Here is a 20937-nt window from a genome sequence, read left to right as displayed (position 1 = left end):
GACTTGGAAAATGCTTCAAACGTTTTACCAGGCCTGTTTTATTTTGTGCTTGTACTGGACGGTCTGGCACGGCACACACCAGCTTGCCACCAAGCAGACAGTTATATATTTCACTATAAGATGGGGTTATATCAATACACCTATTCGCATGGCACTCGGTAATGAGTTATTACTCCCATGCTTGGCGGGGAATTTCACTTAACATTGGCGGGAGTTTACTACCTGTCACGAAGACTTCTTTCAGCCTAAGCCGCCGGAGAACTACAGATGTTAATCTTCATGAAACTTTGGGAGTCGGGGTTCTTTCACATTTTTTTTTTCAGAAAAATATAAAAATCGAAGAAAGACGACTTCAGACAGATCTAAAAAATGGCCTATTTATCAAGGTAACGTCCTCAGATGTCTCATGAAACGAGAATAGGCCACATAGACTACAGAAATAGAACTGTAGTGACGGCCGCTGTAAATTAAAACAAATTACCCAATGTTTGCTCGGGTTTGAAGGGATTTGAACCGGTGACGCCAAAGCAAGATCCAAGAGCGGTGACTACAGCCCTATCGGGGTAACCAGCCAGTATAGAACGAGGAATACACAGAAACTTGCCGCGTGAAAGCTAAACGTGATGGCGTCGCAAACACTATGCAGCAGTAAAGAAGTCTTTCGTAATCACTGGCTTTCGCTTTTAGATAGAAAACGGCAACTAAGTATCCAAAAAAACTTACGTTGGTGTGGAAAGAAATATAATATTTACATCGTGCACCACAAAACTGCCAGAGGAGCTTGCGCTCTCAAAATGTGCGCACGGTTTTACATGAAAACATTGATTTCAGAAAGCGCTTTTTTCCATGAAGATTAGTCGTATCAGGACAAAAAATCATAGAAAAGCTCTGTTGTTTTCAGTTTCACCTGGTTTAAGAACAAAACAAGAAGGGTTTTTTTCCAAATGGGTTTATGTTTTTCTTCAACCGCTCACATCTTCACCGAGAACTACTTGATTTGTTGAGCATCAGTTAAAAATACATGCGCCCTATCGAAATCCATATCAAACAAAATCTATAAAAATCGCGGTGTGCAGAACATCAATATGCTAGCTTTAGGGAACCAGCTGGCCGAAGAACAATTTTTTCCGTTTCACCGAAACGTGAAGCGGAATTCAGAACAAAGAACACGCATGTGTATGCTCTAAACGTCCTATCACGGGATCGCTGTGGACTTGCAGCTTTTCTAACGTGTGAGAAGCTGTAATATGCAAGGCATGGTTTTTAAAAGAAATTTGTAGGAAATAAAAATACAGTTACTTAGTGACTGTATTTTTTTCTTAAAACTGCCTAATTTAGAAAAGCAAATCTTGCTGAGGTAATGGGAGGAATGGGGACTGCAGGGTTTGAAAACATCCGCAACCACTTCAAGAATGTGCGGTTTCATCATTGCCTCTGCATTGCACCCTGCTCGACCAAGCGGCGGCGACCACAAGGCGGAGATCCGAGCCGAACCACGCTGAACCTGGCATCAAATGAAGTGTTTTCGCTCTGCGAGGAATTCGTGCGAGCGGCCGTGGACATACGATATCCCAACGGCTCACAAGCGATAACACCAAATTTCACCTAACAAATTACACCTTTCCTTGTCGTCTTAGCCCGTAATCACGCCCATCAATTCGAAGGTATAGCAGCACAAGAAAAGTTCACACATAGAATATAAAAAAGACCATTCCCTAGAAACACAGACAATGTCAAACAGATGAAAGTGGTAGATAAAAATTTGCAAGTTTTCATACTAAGCAAACAATCTTAATTAGGCTATTACACAGTAAATTGGCCGCGAGGCCCACCACTGGAGAAGCCGGCGCTGCGATCGTTTTGACGTCACTTGTAGGATCACCGTTCCTATCTTGCGGCGTAGTTGGCTTGCAGCGCGTGACACTTCACTTAGGAAGCGCGTTCTAAAAGTATTTACGTGTTAATTTCCTTCGTTTGAAGTTAATTCTCAGTGCGTCAAGCACAATTCGACCTAATGGTCACTGTATAACCGTGTCAACTGTGGTAGATTATCCGCAAACACCATGAGCCTGGTGGTGTATTACGCATGCGACCGAAGCATAAGCAGCGGCTTGTTTCCCCGATCAACAATGTGGACTACGACGACCGCCGAGTGAAGTTTTTAGATTTCCCTTGTTTGCACGAAATGTATAAAGCAGGAAATCGTGAAGCGTTAACTGCTCGCAGAAGCACACGCAGCCGCCGGGCCTGCCCGCACAGCCGACGGTGCGGCTAGAACCGACGCAAGTCGCGGCAGCAACAACTTGTCGCCGCTTTTTAAAATCACACAAGTCGTGGAAAAGAAGTTCCAGATTGGTGAAAGTCGATTATAGTGTGATGAAAAATTCTGATAGTTAGTGTCATCAGCTGTGGTTTCCAAAGCGATGCTCAAATATCTGCCGCGATTTACGCCGACCGGCCGCGGAGGTCGGTCTTGGCAGCGCCGGCCCGTTCACGCACGGTGCGGCGAGCGGCCGAAGGATGGCTATGCTTGCGCGCAAGAGTCGGCCGAGGCCGTGCAGGTATCTTGATCGTCGATCGCTTCAACGGAAATCACCGCGCTTGCAGAGTTCCCAGCTCGGTGAAACGTTCTGTTAGGGACTGTCACTCGCAACTCTAACGGCGATAAAATATCTGCTGCGACGCCAAGCCTAAAATTCCCAACATCCGATTACGTGCATCCGAAGCCGGCTGCGAGCTGTTGGCGAAGGACCTCCCGTCGCGCACGCGCGTGTTGCGTTTGGGTTCCTCTAACTTCTTGGGGGCCCCCAACGCTAGGTTCTCCTATTCTAAATACCCCCAGTACCCGAAATCATTAACGACGTGTTTCTCCTCGTACGCAGCCTCGTCTTCTGAGAGCAGTCGTGAGTTTCGAAATTGATGCTTGAGAAATGCCGGCTTACTGTAAACATACAAAACACGCTGCAATTATAAATTACCCCGCCGAGCACCTAATGAAAACTAAATATAGGCTTGTCCGAACCCGCTCGAAGGCGTTAAAAAATCGCGTTCATACCATTCATACATTGCGGACAAGTCGCGAAAAGTAAACATCAGCCGTGCAGACTACAGGCTACGGCAGTAATAGTTAATCAAATCCGGGCATGACTATAAAAACATCGTAGGGGAAATAGGCACTGATCAAGCCAAACTGCAGACCATAACAATACTTTTAAGCATGTGCGGCGAAGCAATCTGATCAGCATTCTCGCGTCACTCATTTACCAGGCAATACGAGAAGTTCGCGCGGTGAGATCATAAGTGAGCGACGCTTTTGCGTCGCTGTTACAAGGTGTTTGCTTGCCCACACATGTCCCGTCACAAGTATTTCATAATGAATTTACAGCGTACTTTTCTCGGCATCAGTTGCATCGTCCTTGGCGTTAGCTGGCTGCGTACGTAAGAGCTGTGGGTCGCGATGGTAGCAACTACCTAAACGCGGCGGTGTCGCCGGGAACTGATTGCTTGCCCAAATTATTTGTTTTACAGACAACTTTTTTGGTAATTTGCGTCAAATCCACAAGGAGCGGGCGAGACGGTGGCCACAAGAAAAAAACACGCCTCCGCATACGCACGGGAAATCTGCTGTAGCAGACGACAACACGAATCGGCGTCCTACAAGTGACGTCACTCGTAGGTGGCGCCACGGTATGTCCTCGAGGCCAATACCTTAATTTAAAAATCGTCCTTATATCATCCAAACAATATACCACAAAAACATCACGAATGGCATTATTGCCGTTCGTCATAGCATATTTTTCAATACGACAACAGACCCTATCTTCTGGCGTCCCGAATGAAGACCTTTTTTTTTGTTCAATCCTAGCCTTTCATAATGTGGGGCTAGGTAGGGGAGCATGACGCCGTGCTGCCAACTCTCAGGCGGTATTCGCGCCAGTGTTCCAAAAAATGCTGATTCCTCCTATATACAACCGCTTGCAACCTTTCGAAGGATCTCTTTGAAATGATGCCCGCTGCTTAGAAGCACTCCAACAAATAATACTGGACAGCTGCCGCCCTGTGCCACAGCTTTTATAATGACTAAAATATAGGATTATGATTAGATTGACAAAAATGGCGGCTAAAATTCCTTTAGATTTCAGCAGCCTTTCTCAGCTAGTCTTTTCAAAAAACAACACGTATAATTTTTGGGCAGCTATTCATAATATTGCTTTACGAGGCTTCGAGCAACTTCTAAAACAAATGTTTCTGTGTTTCACCGGTGGCTTATGTCACATCAAAAACTCACTGCAGGAAAGCCAACCTTGTGTAACAATGACTAAGATCGTGAGTTAAGTAAAATAAAAATAAAAAATTCTTGCCAGGGCTGGAATCGGACCAAGGTCCATTGCGTTTAGAAAGCGACGTCGATCTGACTCCGCCATTCGGACACGAGCGCATCAGCTAAAATCTGAAGATGGCGAAAATTGAAGTGCAATGCAAAGCAGAAAATGTATGCACCCCCTCGTTGATGACGACGGTGGTTGAACACGATTCTTGCTCTCTTCAAAATCAAATGGCTAAAGGTGAAAGTAACAGCCGCAGCGACCAAAGGCCGAAACTACGTGTGAGCTAAAGTCAAAGCTCAACGAGTCAAAGTGCCAACCACCTCCAAGGCAATGCCCAAAATGTGACGACAGCCAAGGAATCCCTTAGGAGAATGCGTCGCGTTCGAACTTTGTTGTCGTTACACGTAGGTGTACAAGGTTTTTATTTCTGGCAAGTTTTACCCATATACAAAACTTTTCGTCAACTCTAAGTTTCAGACGATAGGTTTACAGCACGGGTACGTTCGATGGCACATCCTTTTTAACCTGAACCACAGTTTCACACTACGCCAATTGAACATACGACGCCTGTAATCCACGCATCCAGCCGCCGTTTTACCAAACCGCAAGTATGACGCAAGAAAACGTTCGGCTCGCATAATACTGTTCCTAATTTTACTAAACTATGGCCGCAACAAATGCTTTTACCGGATTCAGCGGGGAAACTCAAGGGCATGGCAAGTGAAAAATTGCTTGCATATTCAAAGCTGCGGGAGAAACAAGGTGTTGAACCTGCCCGAGTACCCACTTTTTTAATTTATTAGTTGGCCACCGGTATGTAACAGCTGCATCTCATAGGTTTATGAGTACTTTCCTATTCCAACACACCTATGCGTACTGTGCAGTCTCTATTTCATTGATGTGACTTCTCTCTGTCACCACGTCCCGGTATTTATGCTTTTTGAACCACAAGTCTGCTAAAGGCAAAGACATAAGGCGGCAACAGATACTGATGCCATTCTGGGTTGAGGATATTTTCGCTGACTTTTAACAAAAAGTAGACGTTCTTTGGATGCTCGTTTATTCTGTTTTGAAACGAGAATTGTAGGCGCCATTTTCTCTTGGTGTGAGTGCTATATTTAACGGCAAAAGTTCCTGGGTGCTACCTGAAAACCATCATCATTAATTTGGAGAACAAAATACAGCTTGCTCTACTCACCCTGCTACGACAAATGCAAAACAGCGGAGAGGTGCACAGGCTAAACCAAATGACGTGGCCGATACAAATGGTCCTGTACATTGTACTCCGAAAAATCACAAATTTACCCAAATAAATTCCTTGAGTACATGAATTTTTCGTACAGAAACGGCTGCTCAGTGCGCCCGAAATTCTACAGAGATGTTGTTCCAACTTGCTGGAGAAGCTGTGACTGTAGAAGGAAGAAGAACGCTTGTAAATCACTGTGACCACGCGCACAATAAAGAGACGCACCTTTTGAAGCGTAGCCCCGCGAGCTTGATAGAGCCGCTTATTGAATGCAAACGTTAAATTATGCATGTCACAGTGTCACTAATTTAACGTAGATTTTTTTATGTGTACCATTTATAGCAGGCTCTTACCACATCTGCAGCGTTCACAAATACAGATGAGCAACGCGCATCACAAAAAGTGTATGTCGGATGAAATATTGCCGCCATCTGCTTTCAAAGAGACGTCTGTGTAAGGTACGCACCTGTGCACGAGTGTGCCCGTATATCTTAGAAACCTATTTCTATTCTAAGGTCTTACTGCATGGGAGACCCCGCTATGAATGAAGGTTTTGCCTTTAGAAAATTGCGGTAAAAATTACAACGAACGGTCTCTCTTGCTTACAAAGTGCAAGGAAAATTATCATTGCAAAACATCTATCTGGGAATGCGCGTAATTGCATAATAACCGATTGCAGAGAAGGTAAATGGCTATTCATAGAACAATAACGCAAAATCGACTTTTGTGTGAAATGAAGTTACGTTAGGTATTCTGGAAGCCACAGTATATATAAAAAGCTTTCTCTCGATGCGTTCTAATTCAAGACACGTACAGTCGTGAACGCTTCATGCGTAAAGATTATTTCCCAATCAAAAAAGCATATAAAGGTTGCATTTAACATAGAGACATAAAAAAGATTGGGCACCCAACTGTATCTAGTTTTTTCCCATTGCGGCTTCCAACCAAAATATGGAAGTTATTGCAATGTGTTTTATGGTTATAGTGATTGTACTTACATTGTAATGGGGATGCGGACGGTAGGCCTACGATTTGGTTATGCTTACAGCAAATCTCACAGGAAAAGCACAAGCTTGAAAGCATGAGGCAGAGCTTACATTCGCGGGGCAGAAACGTTCCGATTTTTTTAAGTTTCTTCACACTGCTTGAGATGAGTACTCTATCTATTGAGGGTGACCCAGCTATCATGCACCACGATGTTATAAAAGACCAATGGCGTTACTCGAAGAAAACTAAGTGCATAATGTTCCGAATACAGTGAAGTAGTGACGAGTAATTTTTGTGTTATCAAGATTTATTCACATAATTGTAAATATTTATCTAACGCGAGGAGTATTGGTGTAATCTTTACAATACCAATGACGCACTTGTAGGTGCCAACGAGAGGCACCTAACTCGGGTATTTCCAGAAACGAGCTCATCGCGTACTCATCTATTTGGACTGATAAAGAATCCCGCAAAATAGGAAAAATACAACGTGTCCGCCTTCCCACCCGCGTCATAAAGCAGTGCCCTTAAATAGGCTGATTGAATAAACCTGCTTTGTCTGTCACACACCCGTAGAGCCAGCGCACCACCTTCATAATAGCATTGCAGAAGCAGCAACAGCAAGTTTCGCGAACGTGTGAGGCAGATAAGGCACAAACTTGGTCGCGGTGTCTTCTTTCTTTCTTTCTTTCTTTCTTTCTTTCTTTCTTTCTTTCTTTATTTATTTATTTATATATTTCTTATTGTTTTCATTGCTTTTTTTATTCTGGCTAACCCGGAGGCAGCCTGTTCGAGGGACCTCCTTTATGTCGCGGGTTGGAGTGCAGTCACGTGGTATTTTTATACTTCGCCGAATTTTTTAACCCTCACAATTCATGAGCAACCAATTTGAACGCGGCTGAAAATGTCGCAGCTAGATGTCCCTTTTTGGTACGTACACGCGCTTCATTGACACTTTAAGTATTGAGAATATCTTCTGGAGTTCGATAAATAATTAAAAACACCTAATTAAATTGCATTCGAAAAAAATTACTGGCCGGTGCTTCACTCTTTCTGAAAGGTCATGCACTAGGTTTTCTGCCAATGAAGCTTATGTCTTCATTACAATTTTGGTGCATTACACCCCGTATATATAGACCCGATAAAAGTCGCCCTACAAACTCTTGAGTGAATATTTAAATATAACAACACCAGCTATTTTACGTAGGCAAGTGAAATCCCGAAGAATTATCCTCGTTGCCTGTCTCAAATATGCCGAATTCGCTTTGTATAAAGTATATCTTTCACGCTTGAACAACACAGGAGAAAAAAGCTGACCCTTGCGTTGCATTCTACAAAGCACAAATTACATTGGCTGATAGGAAAACAAAGAAAAAAGTCAGAAATAAAAATTAAAACTCAGTATAAAAACACATGGGTAATTTTCAATAGGCTTTTAAATACATATATTAGCTCGACAGTGTCCAGTCTGGTTTACCAGAAAACACGGAATAGCCGGCTACAACGTTTCGCAGGCCTTTATATGGGTTGCCATAGTTACATACAAGCAGTATAGGTTTCAAGTATTTATTTAGGCTGCCATAGAAAATGATTTTTTATGCGTATTCTAAATCACAATGTATGTTCGGTTAGCTTTTAGAAAAGCAAATTACAAAATTGAAACAAAATTGTGTATCCTACCCGGACAACAACAAACGCAGAAAGAGCGAGCTGCTTTCTTTTCTGCTCACTCGACCAGAACAAAAAATAAAAATTTGAGGGTGTGTGTTGTACCAAGAGATGACTAGCGAGTAGTGTGAAGTCGGGTAAAATAATTGCATTAAACACACCTCCAATGAATTTGTATTGATCGGAACTCAAGGTAGGAAAGAAGCGCTAGGCGTACGAGCGGAAGACGGACGTGAAGTTACGAGGCCTCCCTGACATTGACTACCCACTTTCGACGACATTTGCAGCAATGCACGTAGGTACGAGGTAACTTTCAGTCGCAGGATTTAAATGTGACCCGTCTATCAGTTATGTGTTTTGCGTGGGTGTAGTTTCCAGGAGTGACCAGCAGTTCTTGGAGAATCGGTCAAGGAACACTTCCGTGTTTCTTCGTACCGATGTTTGCTACCTCGACATACTGAAATTGATGTGCATTCTTTATAGTACAAACTCAAAAGAACGGTGAAGCAAACATTCTTATGACATTTTAATGTATATGACGCCATTTCACGAAAGTAAACTATTATGTATGGTTATCTGTTATCCATGATAATATTATCTCACCATGCAGCCAATATATACAGCCTTAGTTTGTCATTTCTCGTCGTCTAAACAGAATTAACGATGGTTGTTATCTCTCCATGAACGATGTTGTATCTCACCCTGCAGCCAAAATGTACAGCCTTAATTATTCTTTTCTCGGAGTCCAAAGAGAATAAATGATAGTTCCCTAGGGACAGCCACATCAACATTTTATTGGAGCCACAGTAAAATGGCGTAGTAATATGCGAGAAAAAATTCAATGGCTCAGAAACCTTGTTTTGTCGAAGCCCACAAGGGAACTTCGCCAGGAACTGCTACTGCGTTCGCTTACGTTTCTTGAACTACGGGTGAAATATTGCTTGGATGGCACCCCATTGAAAGCCTTGTGGCGGTGATGCGGACCAATTTCAGTCTGTATTCAACCATATCTGGACAATCGGCTTGCTAACGGACTATAGTTTAGATGACTATCGGTGCTTTCTCTGGTTGATGTACAAATACAATGCTTTCTAATGAAGCATTGAGACTTCAAGATGCTTTTTTTTCCGTGACGCAAGCACTAGTTAGTGGTCTCAGTGCTCTCCCGCGTTCTTTTTCAAAAGTGCAGCTTTTTTTGTTTGCATCTTTTGAAATCTCTTCTTTACTCTTTCCTGTATATATTGCTTATTCTTGAATAAACGTTCACGTGGCATCCGCCGTCACATGTTGTCATTTTTTGTCATGTTGTCATGTTGGCGTTAGCGCTGATTCAATTTTTGGCATTAAAAATGATGCCTAAATCACTGGTCTAAAACTCCACGAATACAAACGGCAAGACTTTGTTATTGAGCAGGCGATTTTGCACCGGAAACAATGATTTTAGTTTAATTTCAAACTTCAAACAAGTAACTGAGCAACAAAAAAAAACATGAAGCAATTGTCGCTCCTCCGCCACTTTCAGCAAATTTTGCATTTGCCGAAGGCAAATGTAAAGGCATAGCGGTCGCGGAATTTTTATTTTTGACGATATCCAAGAACATTGTCAGAAACGTGAACTGTAGCAGAATAGAGCGACGCTGGGATAACATTTAAAAATAAGCTTTAATGATTATATATTGACGTGAGGCCTGATGATAATATAGCCTGTTTAGGAGCCTTATCTGGTGCACAGACAAATAACCTGATGATTAATTTTCCTCCCAGAGATCAAGAACAAAATGAAGCTTTTCCTTCTTTTAAATAAAAACGCCGATTGTTTCTTTACTTTTTTCAGGAGTTACAAAAAACGCCAGATATTTATAACATAATAGCCCCTGGAACCAGTAATATGTGATTTGGCATATACATCCCCGACCTCGACAAGTGATTGCAAAGCTTGACACAATATATCGCCTTTTACCAAATGATTGTTCGGTTGGGTATACCCTGTGGTTTTAATATATATTAAAACGTACTGGCCAAGAATAAAATACGGTCTGCTACTTTTTGATTGTATAAAAATCTTAAAAGTTTATAGTTGGAAAGCAGGCAAACAATACCATTGGGCCGATCGACGCACTATGTTTACGAAAATTACCTTAAAGCACCTTGTCACCTTCATTCCAGCTATCAGTACTATTGTTCAGTTGAATTAGCGAAGAAAAGTTTTTATAGAACGGTTTCTCAATGATATCACATATAATGTTATTTTACGTCAACAAGAATTTGTCTCTGAAAGCACAAATAATGTGAAAAAAATTTATTTTATGTACGGTTGCACTTTTTTATCGTTAAGACATACCTGCAAAAAATCATAAGGGCAACAAAATAAAAATTATCTTTGTAAACGAGGAAGTCGAGGTAATTTGAAGACCTCTGTGAGGTGTAGGTTTACGTTGTGTGTACTTAATAGTGTACAGTCTTTTACTACAAGAGAACCCACATAAGTTCCGTGCTTCTGTTTTATTACGTGCAACAGCTGCGACGCCTTCGCTCATAGAGCGCATCTTTCCAATAACGTCTATTCTAATTCAACGTCTTCCACAAGTCGGCAGTTGGGTTCTCTTTTCTCGGACTAGCCTCGGAGACCTGTCAAGAAGTAGCTTCATCTAACGGCAATAACGATATATCGTCTGGCTGTTTTATATTCGTTTTACGGGCCCTCATCACGCTAAGTTCTCGGGAAAAATTGAACGTGCCCTACTCCCGAAACGGCACAACTACTCGAAAATGTGGGCGGGCTTCCTCTTTCGGATTTGATTTTGAGATGCGAACATATATGGCGGAGCACTCTAGAACAAAAGAGGCGACTTCTCACGCGGAAGAACTCAACTTAAATATTTGACCGCCGAAAATTCAACGGTACGAATCCTTTGCGTACGCGTGAAAGTACAATGCGGAAGAGTGGAACACTTCTTGCCTTGGTCTATGCCCTTTGCGAGGTGAGCCTCCGTTCAAACTATGGGTGTTCAGAGTGCAAAATTATGCCTTCTTCCTTTTGGAATTGCATTTTTTATATCAATCATAACATGAAAAGGGCACCCACTCTGCAGGTTTTTCCAAACCTTCATAGTGGGCTGCGTATTTGTGTAATTGGATGCTTGACTTTCGGCAGCTGGTGCTTTTATGTTTAGTACTGAATCAAACACAGAGCAGATAAGAAAGCGATGTATTCAGCTGGCGACCGAAAATAAATTAAGTGCATCGTAGCGTAACAATCATTAGTTTTTTTTTAAATAAAGCTAGGCTTCGGGTCATCTGTTAGCCTAGGCCACTCGCATCAGTTATTGTTTCATAAAAAATGCAAGCCCGTTATCAGAAATGGTTCGCATTTCGTGCAATTTAGGCGATACAACGAACGCAGTTTCACGACGTGTATACCAAACTACATTCTTTTCCGTTCGTCATAACATAACTATTTTTCGGCGGCCAGCGCTCGGCATTACCTATTCTATTTATGCAAGTGAACGCAAACTTGTTCAAAAATAGTGGAGTTGCTTTTGAAGTACCTTTGGAGTTTCACGTTGCAGGGGAAGCTGGGGTTTCTTGTGTTCCCCCTGTCTACGCAGAAGTCGAAGCTGAAGCACGCTGCCTGCGAAATGACGGCTGTTTGCTTTATTTTTCAAACCTTCTTTAAACTCTGTATACTGCGCCATCACAAACGACTAGGACACACGAACTTAGGTAGTCGAGGTTCAATATGATCTGGATTGCCACCTTCGCTGCTATAACTTGTACGAACGTGAGATGCTCTGAAGTAGTACATTGTATTCTCTCAAATAGTTTCAACTCCCTAAAGCCTGGGCTATTGACTCTGCCCTTTACTCGAAATATATGAATAACCCATTCATCCTCCCACCGGGCTTTTTGCTTATTAATTCTTGTCCCCCCAAGCATTGGTCCCAACTGTTAAATCTCCAGCTGGTTACCCGCCATTCATCATCCGCATCGTGCAGGTTACCGGGAGATTAAATCTGTGATCGCCGTTTTGGCCAGCCATGGCTCCCGTCTCACGTTTGTCGTTCGTCCGGTACATTTTCGTGCCTTGAGACCCGGAATTGTGACCGCACATAATGAAAGTGACCCCGACGTCCCCTCCAGCATGAGATACGAAGAAGCCCGATGTTTTGACCGATATTTTGCCTGCTAAGCCGGCCCTCAGCCGGAGGGCAGCGTGGCTGACCTTCACTACCTAGCGACGACCGACCGAATGCGTACAATGGTTAAACTGTGCAAACAACTATCCTTCGTGGCGCAGTGTCAAGACCGCTCAAGGCAACGACGAATCTTCTGGATGCCCCCTCAGCGTCCCCGCACGAACTGCAAGAGGCCATTGACCAGCTGGAGAGCAAACACCCCAATTCATGAGGGAGATCAGAAAATCATCGATCTTCCTGAGAGTGATAAAATTGGATATGACTAATTATCAACCTTGACGTATTAAGGAAAGATGTCGTGCCATAAACCGCCTTCGGCGCTCTGCACTGAACTCTCGGAATGCGCCACACCTGAGAATAACTACCAACGACGCATCAGGCAATGCCAATATTCCCTCGTTCATTGACTTTTAAGTGCTACGGCGTTCGCCTGGCTACACAGCGAGGCGAACCCTTTGACGTCCGCTCACGTACATCGGCCTCAAAAGTTGCTCTACCAACGTTGCAGGTTCGCAGAATAAAGGGCGAGCCACCTGAGGGTCAGGAACGATTTCGAGGGGACTACGCGCGAACACAGGGATTTGTCCAGTATGAAGCAGGCAGATACGTGGTTATTCAAACCTATCACGTCGAGAAAACAAAAAGAGAGCGCACACCGCGTTGTGCGCATGGCGACATGTGGGACATCGACTGGGGATAGCATGAGGCCAGCAGGTCCGTTAGAGTACAACTGCTCCAGGATGGTAATGCAGGAACTAGTTTTGTTTAACGCGACGCGCGACGCTGTGAAGTGCTTCTACAGACAAGCACAAGACGATGGAAGCCAATTTGGCCACAAACGTCTCCTTATTTCCCGCAAAGAAAGAAATTGTCGCTTCAACATGCAAGGCCGCAAAGAAAGCAATTGTCAGGCTTCAACATGCAAGGCCGAAAACATGGCTGAACGAAAGCACCTGCAAGTGGGAGCCTGCTACGAGGGAGCATTGAACATCCCAACAGAAGAAGGGGGTGCAGACCCCGAGGCTACGCCTGGCCCACACAAAGACGACTGAGAGGCTGCCTCCAAACAGACAACGAAAACCTTGGAGATTTCCAGGACGAGAAAGAGAAGGCAGAACCACGACCGTGCAAGATGGAGTGTATCTTTCTTTCAGACAAAGCTAAGAGCAAACGGTTACTGGAAGTAACGAAAAGCCGACGAACTCCAACCAACGAGGATTGATACACGTTGTACCCAGGCAAGAATTTGAGGCGTTCCATCTCAGCGAAGTTGGGAAAACCGAGAGAGAGAGAGACAGAGAAACAACATCTTTATTGTCCGGCAAAAAGACGCCGCCTGAACATCACGCTGGACGGCCACCCGGCGCTCGGTACCTACTCGCACCCAGCCTCCGAGGAGACAGTTCTGTCGGTCACTGGCGCTCGAGGGACTCCAGCGCTTGCTGGACGGCCTTGCGCTATGCGTCGTAGTCCACACTCGCCACCGCACTCGCTAGGCGCTGCGGCAACACGTCTGTAACACCATCCTGCACCTTGCAGTTCCACAGCGTGTGCGCCATGGTTGCTGGGTCCTCGCCACACACCGCACACATGTCACTCGCGTACACCTCCGGGCACACATGTTTCGCCACCACCGGTGTCCGCACCGCTCGCGTCTGTAGCTGCCGCAGCTTCACCGCATCCTGTCTCGTGAGCTTACGCTGGGGTAGCGGGTACATCCGCCTGCCCTCCAGGTACCAGTCCTACACGTCCTTGTACGAGGCGATCGGCACCACCTTGTCGTCATCCTCCGCAGGTCGGGGGCTGGGGCTCGCGCCGCTGCTGGTGAGCTCGCGCACCACTCGGTCAGCCTCCCCGTTGCGGTTCTCGCCCGTGCTCACCGGGCCCATGTGTGCCGGAAACCACTTCACCGTCACCGGCACCGCTCTGTTCACGATCGCAATCCGCGAGTCGCTTATCACCGTCGTACACCTCGGGTTCGTCAGCGGCAGCGTGCGGGCGCGGAGCCCAGGGCGCCTCCGCATGCCCTGGGCTCCGCGCCCGCACGCTGCCCGCCGTGCACAGCTCCCCGGAGGTCGCCGCGACCACTGCCGCCGCGTACGTGCCCGGGCGGTCCGAGTACCTCGTCACGTCGACGTAGAAGGCTCCGTTGTCCGACGCGTGCATGGCCGTGAGAGCTTTCCCCTCGCCAGTCGACGCTCTCGGTCCACCTCGGTATGCATATGTCTCAGGATCCGCGGCACCTGTAACGAGCGGAGCAGCCCGGACGGCAACGGCGACCGGCCCACACTCCCTTGCAGCCCTCTGCGGTATCCCACTCTCTCCAGTATCGAATGCCCCGTCCTAGTTCGCGCTAACCTAGCCAGCTGCGCCGTTCGCTGCGCCTTGGCTATCTCATCCAGCGTGTTATACACCCCCAGCTCCAGGAGTCACTCTGTGCTCGTGTGCGTGTACAGCCCCAGTGCCGCCTTGTATGCTTTGCGTATAATCGCGTCCACCTTCTGGCGCTCCGCCGCCTTCCAGTCGTAAAAAGCCGCGACGTAGGCCACGTGGCTGACCGCAAACGACTGCACCAGCTTCAAGAGGCTGGCTTCTTTCATTCCCGCGTGCCGCGCCGACACCTTCCTGATGAGCCGAATGGCCGTAGACACCTTCGCGTCCAGCTTCGCAATTGTCAGACCGTTGTGCCTCAGCGCATCGAGAAACTCTGGCGCGTCACGTCTGCCCTATGCGTGGAGGGAGCACAACCTGTTGGAGAACCATCCGAAACGTACATTGAGCTTACAAGATGGAGGAACACGACCTCGTCAGGAGAAGAAAAACAAACGGAAGGCAAGCAGAAAGATGACTTGAGAAGACCACTAGACTCCATCCGCATTAGCTACCATTTCACCAAAATATTAGGAATTGCAAGACATCGACTTCGCCACAAAAACTGCGCTGTAAAGAACTGAGACCTTCTGAAGCAGCCGGACCCACAGTCTGGTTGTCGTCCGCATTACATTGGTGGCTCTTGGCTGTCGTGAGATCTACAAGACGGCTCAAGCACCGGTGGAAAGGAAAGAGTAGATAGCATTCCCCGACCGCATCGCAAAGATTGACCTCATGGACAGAAAAAAACAAAATATTATGATTGGGGATGTATCGTGCAGCTATCGATTATCACAGTCGCGGGATAATGGTAAATGTCCAGCTAGGTGTAGCATTTCATCATCATCATCATGTAGGTTAGCCTGAGAAAAAAATCTGTGATCTCCGTTTTGGACAGCCATCGCTCCTGTCTCGTGTTCGTCGTTCGTCCGTTACAGCAACTGTTCACCCTACCCCTGAGGGGTCGTGAGAGTGGATTGAAATCGCATACTTCTACTACGCACGACTTACAGTAATCTCTCGTTATAACAAGATCGCTTCACTCGAAATATCGCTATATTCAAAATTTCTTCTGGTCCCAACCCAAACACATTCATTTTAGGCCGCATTATTTAGGCGCACGAAGAGCTTGACCCGCTTAGAGTGGAATGGCGAGCGGAGGCGTCAGCGAGAAGCGGCATCCGAGCGGTGAGTCAGGGTGTCATCATGGCGGTTCGACGCAAGGTGGTGTTTCCCCGACGATTTTCTCGAGTCTGTCGTGCTCGATTCGCCCCATTCAACTTTAGACAAACGATCCAAATGCGTGGTAGGGTCATTACATTTTGTTACTAGACATCGGTTAATGGTGTGGGCGAGATGGTGGGCTAACACCGACACTCGTTCCATAAAATTAGCAGTGTAGTCAACAACAGGGCACCAAAAATTCTTGTGTCACAAACTTAGCGGCTGCACAGCTCTGGAAAAAATGCCGACTGATCATGCAGAGCCCCTAGTGCAAATGCGGTGGGAATTCATGATTGCGCTGCGTATCGACAATGAGCGGTTAATGGTTTATTACCTCCACAAACAGAACCTCAAACTCGAGCCACTGCTTTTGCACCGCTTTCCAGCACGAAACTCCCGTAACGTTCCCTGACGCCCGCACGTCCCCCATACAAATGACCAGTGCCACTGCAACTTTTATGTGCGGCGACCACAGCGTCATGCAGAGCTTCGCAAAATTGGAGCAGGGGTGGCTTGCGCCGAGCAAGAACTTGAAACGGCCAAAGCTACCCGCCTTTTTTGCACCAGAAAAAGTTTTGCTTCACGGAACACATTGTGCTCTGATTCCCCGTAGCTCTGGCAAAAAAAGCTCAAATGCTTGAGGTTTGCTCGAGTATTCGCGTATATCAGAACATTGCTTATAACAAGATTTTCGGCTGTCCTGCAGACTTCGTTTTAACGAGGGATTACTGTATTTTTCTCCTACAGCCTATTTGATCCAAGTGAATTGAATCCTCATTGACAGAGCAGCATTTGCAAAGCCTCCCCTATTTTCCGTCATAAAACTAGCCTCCGCAAGTTTAACAGCACAACAGCGGGAATTGAGACAGCGGATATGCTGACCACAGAACGCTACCGTATGCTCCGCTACGACTTTTAACGATGTTAACCACAACCGCAGATCGACATCCCATTTTAGTGACCATGGTAATGACCATACTTCGCATATAATAACCTCGAACAACAACGCTTGGCTAACCTTACTTTTGACACTAGTTTCAGTTATGAATCCGTATACTGCGGCATATTTTTTGTGATGATTGAAGCTGTAGCTATACTGTTGAAGTCATAAATTGTCACAGCAAAACTTCAAGTTGAAGCACGAGCGCCTAGGCGGAAGTTGGTCCTGTTATGCTGGCAGACTAATAGATGTCAGGTTGAATATTCCCATCGCGTTTTATAATGCAACGCCTGATAAGCAGCGTAGCTAGGAAGCGTTAAGGGGAAAGCTCAATGGTTCAATAATTACTTGAGGGGCGAGTGCTAGAATGGGAGACATCCAGAAATGTGTGTCCGAATTGTGACGCATCTGGGCGTAGCTCGATAACTGCCAACGTGTGATATACCCAGAGAGCAACAGATAACAACAGCTCATATTCGAAGACACACATAAAAAATAAGGTTTGCTGCTTTCGCAAAATATTTGGTTATAATATTCATGTTGTCTGTCAACGTTTCTTTGCTGGTTTTTTAACTCTGACGAATCCTGTAATAACAAAAACTACCGTATCTATGCACAAACCAAAAACAGACACAAAAAAGTAACACCTTGAAGCCATCATTGCAAAAGATATGGGGACAATTTTCACACAAAACCTTGCCTTATTGTCATAATTTCGTTATGCTTGCTTCTGTTTCTTGTTTTGGTTAAAATGACTCTCTACATACCCGTGTCTGCATCGCCAAAAAACTGAGGGCATTAGTCAAAGACGTAATTTACTATGCTCTTTATTGCTTCTTCTATAATTGCACGCTCAAAGGGTCATAAACGACTTCGTGAATGCTTCAAAGTGACACTCTTAGCTAAAATGAAAAAAAAAAACAAGTGCCGCATTTAGGCCTTGGAAAGAGCCCACGCTCCCTAAAAGACAAAACGCGCCACGAAGAGGTTCGTGTGCAATATTGAGGGACCAATCCTTGGACCCTGCGCGTGAATGCCCCCATGGAAAGGCTAACAACACCCCTTGATCCCACAATGTTGGTGGTTGCTCACTCTTGCGGCGGGCCTCCGACTTGGGTTTATGTCCGAACTGGGTTTATGTTCGTATGCCAAGTGAAGGCGGACTTTCATTTACATCACTTATATATTTTATGCTTGGTTAAATAGATGATTTGCCATGTTATTTGTGTTTTTCACAGGTGCCAGCGTTTCCCAGCTTTGAAGGGGTCATGCGCATACGGATAAATGGCCTCAAAGTGAAATCAGTATCGTAGATAAGGAAAGGTATATTAGGGTAGGAAACATGCAACTGACTTGGCTGCTGTCAGTGGCGTAACACTCCAATAGTTCATAAACTTTAGAACAAAATATGACATTCTGTTTGTATGAAAGCGTACGCTACTGTCTGTGTATGAGCCTATCTACTTTATAGACTGTTCTACTTAATTAGGTGGATGCATTCTTGGCAGATTGTAGAGTTGCTACACCTAATTGCTCTAAAATCCGTCTTTCATTCCACTGTAGAGCGCTTCCATGCATAAAATGGGGCGAGTGAAGTCCGCAGTGTAGGCGGACTACGCCTGCCGGGTTGAACCATGGCATGTCCTTCTTTGGTTAATTGTCAACTGAGTTAGTTCAGCAGGCGCATTAAAATGTTCATTGTTTCATTGATTGGTTGCATGTAAAATAATTAACTAATTACTCTAGCACCTTGATTACAAGTGCTCGTTGGCAAACAATTTTCGAATGATTGCTCTCTGTAACATTGAGGGGGTTTATATGTGGGTTTGTTGAAGTTTCATGACAGTTGTCGTCAAATGTGCTTTATCAGCTTGATTGGTCTCAGGGTGAATATTTTGGGCGAACAGTTAGGTTGCTTCTTCCCACTTGTAGAAATTCCGACGAGGGTGTAGAACCGGACTCTTTGAATGTGGCTTGAGTCTATACAGACCGATTCCAGGATTGCGGTTTCTTCTGACCGGTAAGCCCAGCAGATGTTGGGTGTAGCCTCTCATGATGTCGATAATAACTTCTAGGACACACAATTTGAAGCGGGTATGCAGCCATGTGCATACAACTTTATTATAATAAGTGTCTACTACGAATCGTATAAAGTGCTACGTACGCACAATGCATACCCCCGTGACGTTTTTGGCAATCGTCTGTGCGCATGCACATATGCTGCTTTCAAAGACATCGCGTGGTTGTTAAAAAAACCATCGCTGATCTTTTTCTTCAATCTTCTACAAATATAGTCCATTTCTATTGTTCAGGTTGTCTGCGACAGCATTAATCATCCAGGTAAGTGTGTTTTGCATTTATTACACCATGCCCTACCCACTGGCTATGACAAAACATAATATGAGACATGTGAAATATAACGCCTGCTTAAAACGGACGCAATGGGAATCCGGGCTCCACAATATATAAGGTGAAAATTGGCTTAGTAAATGCTCCAAGTCCAACGTGAGGATGTTTGGCAATTATTTACCAGTTCCTTCTCCTTACTACATGTGCACATCCTCCGTACCCAGCCACTGCTGGTCACACGTCCCATCCCGGCAACGATGCTGTCAGCAGGATACTACATCGCTGGCCACAAAAATGACTTCAGTCTTATCCGCGATCATGGTAGCGTCCCCTGAAACGGAGCAATGAGTTCAGCCAATGCTATCCCAGGGTGACTCAATGACGTATTGAATTTAACATGGAAAGATGCAAACGGCAATGTAGGGGTTTAAAAGACAAGTCGCCGTTCCACGAACGCACATGACTCAGCTGCTCTCCATACGCACCTGTCGCGATGGCGTCTATACAGACTTGCAGTTGTCTCATCCTTCGTTTAGCCCTCGGCGAGTAAGGTCAAGCACATATAAAATGACGGCTACCGCAATGAACGCTCGTGCGATGCGTACCGACAATAAATGTGCACTTGGAAATATTGTTCGCTCTCACCACAAAGAAAGAAAACAAGTCGAAGGGGTGGCAATTACAATAGAACGGTGTCTTAAGCGTGAGCAGGAAATTTTAAGGAGATTTTGAACCTAATAAATCGCGAATATCGGGCGCCGGAACTGTGCATAGTGACAAGCACGTGGGGAATGAATACTAATTTTACATGTGAGTGGTTATTCTACTAGGTTTGAGCCATTAAGAAGTGTATGGGGTAAATAGCCATTGCCAAGTTTAGACGGTAACTGAAGGAGGAATTAAAAAAGTTCTGCTACTATACATTCCGAAAATATCTAATACAATCAATCTCCTTTTGAAATACTGTTCCAAACCGATAGTTCCTGCATCAAGACCTAGTACGGTAGGTGTGGCTACAATCTACTCGTGTTAGTACTAAACCACTAGAATTAACCAAAACTCCTCTTAGGAAAAGAGTTCAAGAACTTATTTCCTACTCGTCCACAACTCCCCTCGCTTCTAAATTTCGTTCACAATATCGTCTTTCGTCGCCAACTCTAGCTTACGATAGTGGTAGGACACAAAATGCCAAACGGCACAATGGAATAACATTTGCATTCAATAATTTAATAAACTGCGTAAATTTCGTCTTGACTGGGAACTGAGTTTACTACCTCAGCAGTGGATGTAGAACAGGCATCCGCAACGCCACGACGACGTCATTGATCTGACTTTCAAAAAGCTGCTAATATTTTTAAACTGTGACCTTCAAAGTAGCAGGGAAACATGAAAAATGGCCCAATACACAAAGAAATAAAGATCACAAGCGCAACAGATATATTACACTTAATATTTTTTATTCAGCCTCCTACTCTGTTTTTTTCGTTTATAAATAACCAGATTCAAAAAACTTTCATCGCTGAAAGATACATGAGCAACTATGCCATTCACGTTCACAAATAAAGATTATACTATTATAAAGATACGCCAAGGGAACGCGGATATGTGCCGACCTGACATTTTCGGCTC

At 44.9% G+C, this 20937-nt stretch overlaps 1 protein-coding gene across 1 annotated transcript in view; it reads right to left on the bottom strand.

The window, feature by feature from the left end:
• The window catches only part of LOC144143354 (trypsin-7-like), a 60561-nt gene extending 46577 nt beyond the window's left edge, over positions 1-13984 (bottom strand). The window contains exon 1 of the mRNA XM_077675123.1: positions 13907-13984. Within this exon, the coding sequence (XP_077531249.1) occupies positions 13907-13984 (78 nt within the window). The remainder of the gene's footprint in view (positions 1-13906) is intronic.
• Positions 13985-20937: the final 6953 nt, after the last annotated feature.

Source organism: Haemaphysalis longicornis, unplaced genomic scaffold (assembly GCF_048455015.1).
Source record: "Haemaphysalis longicornis isolate Haplotype H1 unplaced genomic scaffold, Haemaphysalis longicornis Haplotype H1 scaffold_6, whole genome shotgun sequence".
In the NCBI taxonomy this organism is placed as follows: Eukaryota; Metazoa; Arthropoda; class Arachnida; order Ixodida; family Ixodidae; genus Haemaphysalis; species Haemaphysalis longicornis.
The sequence above is the reverse complement of the archived record's forward strand: the minus strand, read 5'-3'. Positions and strand labels throughout refer to the sequence as shown.